At 44.4% G+C, this 1845-nt stretch overlaps 1 protein-coding gene across 1 annotated transcript; it reads right to left on the bottom strand.

Moving 5' to 3' along the window:
• Positions 1–147: 147 nt before the first annotated feature.
• On the bottom strand, positions 148–680 carry MELLADRAFT_104871 (uncharacterized protein; the record flags this gene model as incomplete). The annotated part of the gene is made up of 2 exons (XM_007407998.1): positions 148–196; positions 352–680. 2 exons carry the CDS (start codon positions 678–680, stop codon positions 148–150), a joined length of 378 nt encoding a protein of 125 aa, XP_007408060.1.
• Between the last annotated feature and the right edge of the window lie 1165 nt (positions 681–1845).

Here is a 1845-nt window from a genome sequence, read left to right as displayed (position 1 = left end):
AGCATGTAGTTATCTAGGGTGACACGATGAGGATCTGGTTTTGAAGTGTTGGTAGGTTTGTCAAAGTTGGTAGGCTTGACTGGTGGAGGACTTCTCTTTTTGACTTGTTTTTTGACTTTCGGATTGAGATTTTCAGGTTCGTCAAATTCAGAGTCGAAGTTGGAGGTACGATTTCGCTTTTGGACTGGTTTTTTGACTTTTGAGACGGGAATTTGGGGTTTGTCAGAGTCAGAGTCAGAGTCAGATGATAGAGTTTCGTCTTTGTCCTCTTGGGAGATATCTTTGTCGCAATCAGTATCTGGTGAATCTGGGTCACTGTGTTTTTGTTCACTTTGACGTAGACGCTTAGACAAACGCAGCAAGGGCTGGTTAGATCGCTTAGGAGGAGCTGGAGGTGAGTTGTTCCGTCGATGTGGCCTTTTAGAAGATGGAACCGAGGTCATATGATCTCCTTCATCATCTGGTAATGGTTCGACGTCATCCAGAGCTTTTTCGCTAGCGGTCAAGCTTAATCGCCTCCGGTTGGTACGTGGAACTCCATCTCGCCCTCTTCCTTGGTCAGATTGCTTAGGAGGTGCTGCAGGTGAGGTTTTCCGTGGACGTGGCCGTTTAGAAGACGTGACAGTTTTCTTGTGCTGGGTGGAGCCATCGGTAGGTTTGTTGGATCGACGAGGAGGCATTAGCGATAAATTGGAGTGCTTGAGATGATGGGTAATGAGGTAATGATGCGTCTTGATTGATGTTCTTTCTCGAAGGTTTGATTTGGATTTGAGTTCTCCGTGTGAGTGGTGATAGAATATTAGGGTTATTAGACCTAATTTTACATATACACAATGTTACATATACACACAATGTCTGAATGATTCAGCATATGTATGCTGCGTGATGTTTATGTGTGATATGTGTGAGGATAGTGCGTAAAGAGCTGAGTGGTAAGGAATGATCCCACTGTCGTGGGTATGAAGTTAGTTACATGGCGGTGTCATAAGGTGCGTGTGGATCCTGTGTGATGCATGTGTGTTTTGTGTGAGTGACCTGCGTGAGATGAGTATGTAAGGTGCGTGGAGCCATGATGCATGTGAGGTTTCTTGAGTAACATTACATATGTTTGTCTTGTGAGTGTATGAGGTGACGTACACTTGTTTTATAAGGTGCCCACGTGGAGATACTGCGTGATTGAGGTGAATACACATGAGTGAAATGTGTGAGGTGAGTATGAGGATATGTGTCTTGTGAGGGTATGGACTTGCGTGCAGCTGATTGAGTTACATGTGTGAAAAGTATGTGTGGCCTGAGTGTGATGACTGTGTGAATGTGTGAGCCACCTGCGTGGAGGCTGGTACTTTTGTTATTGTGTGTTCTTGTATGTATATGCGTAAAAAATGTCTAAGACAACCCTAAGACAACCTGAGAAGCTCTCATGAGATGTTTGTGATGGTTAAGTTGATCATTTGAGTGGTTTTATGATTGCATCTATACGTAAATGAAGGGACTTGTGATGTTTCCGAGGTGACCTCAGAGGCATCTGAGGCATCTGAGACACATCTGCTGCGATTCTACGGAGCCGCTCCGAAGATGCGGTACTCGTTTTCCTCGGTACAGCTCCGAGTCTTTAAGGTTCACGAGGTGTTTTTATCGTCTAAAGGGCGAGTTGTCTGATAGTCAATCTGCTAGAATGCTTCTTGGAGCTATACCTTCACTTACTATTGAAACCAAGGAATACATCCATAATACGGTCATACCTTTAACTCGAGAAGGTGTCGGTAGATATCTCAGGAAGTTTGAAGAGCGTCACGGTTGGACAACTACAGCTGTCCGAGAAGTTCACTCAGTTTCTGTTAAATC

The sequence above is a fragment of the Melampsora larici-populina genome, assembly GCF_000204055.1.
Source record: "Melampsora larici-populina 98AG31 unplaced genomic scaffold MELLAscaffold_11, whole genome shotgun sequence".
Taxonomy (NCBI): Eukaryota; Fungi; Basidiomycota; class Pucciniomycetes; order Pucciniales; family Melampsoraceae; genus Melampsora; species Melampsora laricis-populina.
Note: the sequence above shows the minus strand (reverse complement) of the source record. Positions and strands in the feature narration are given on the sequence as shown.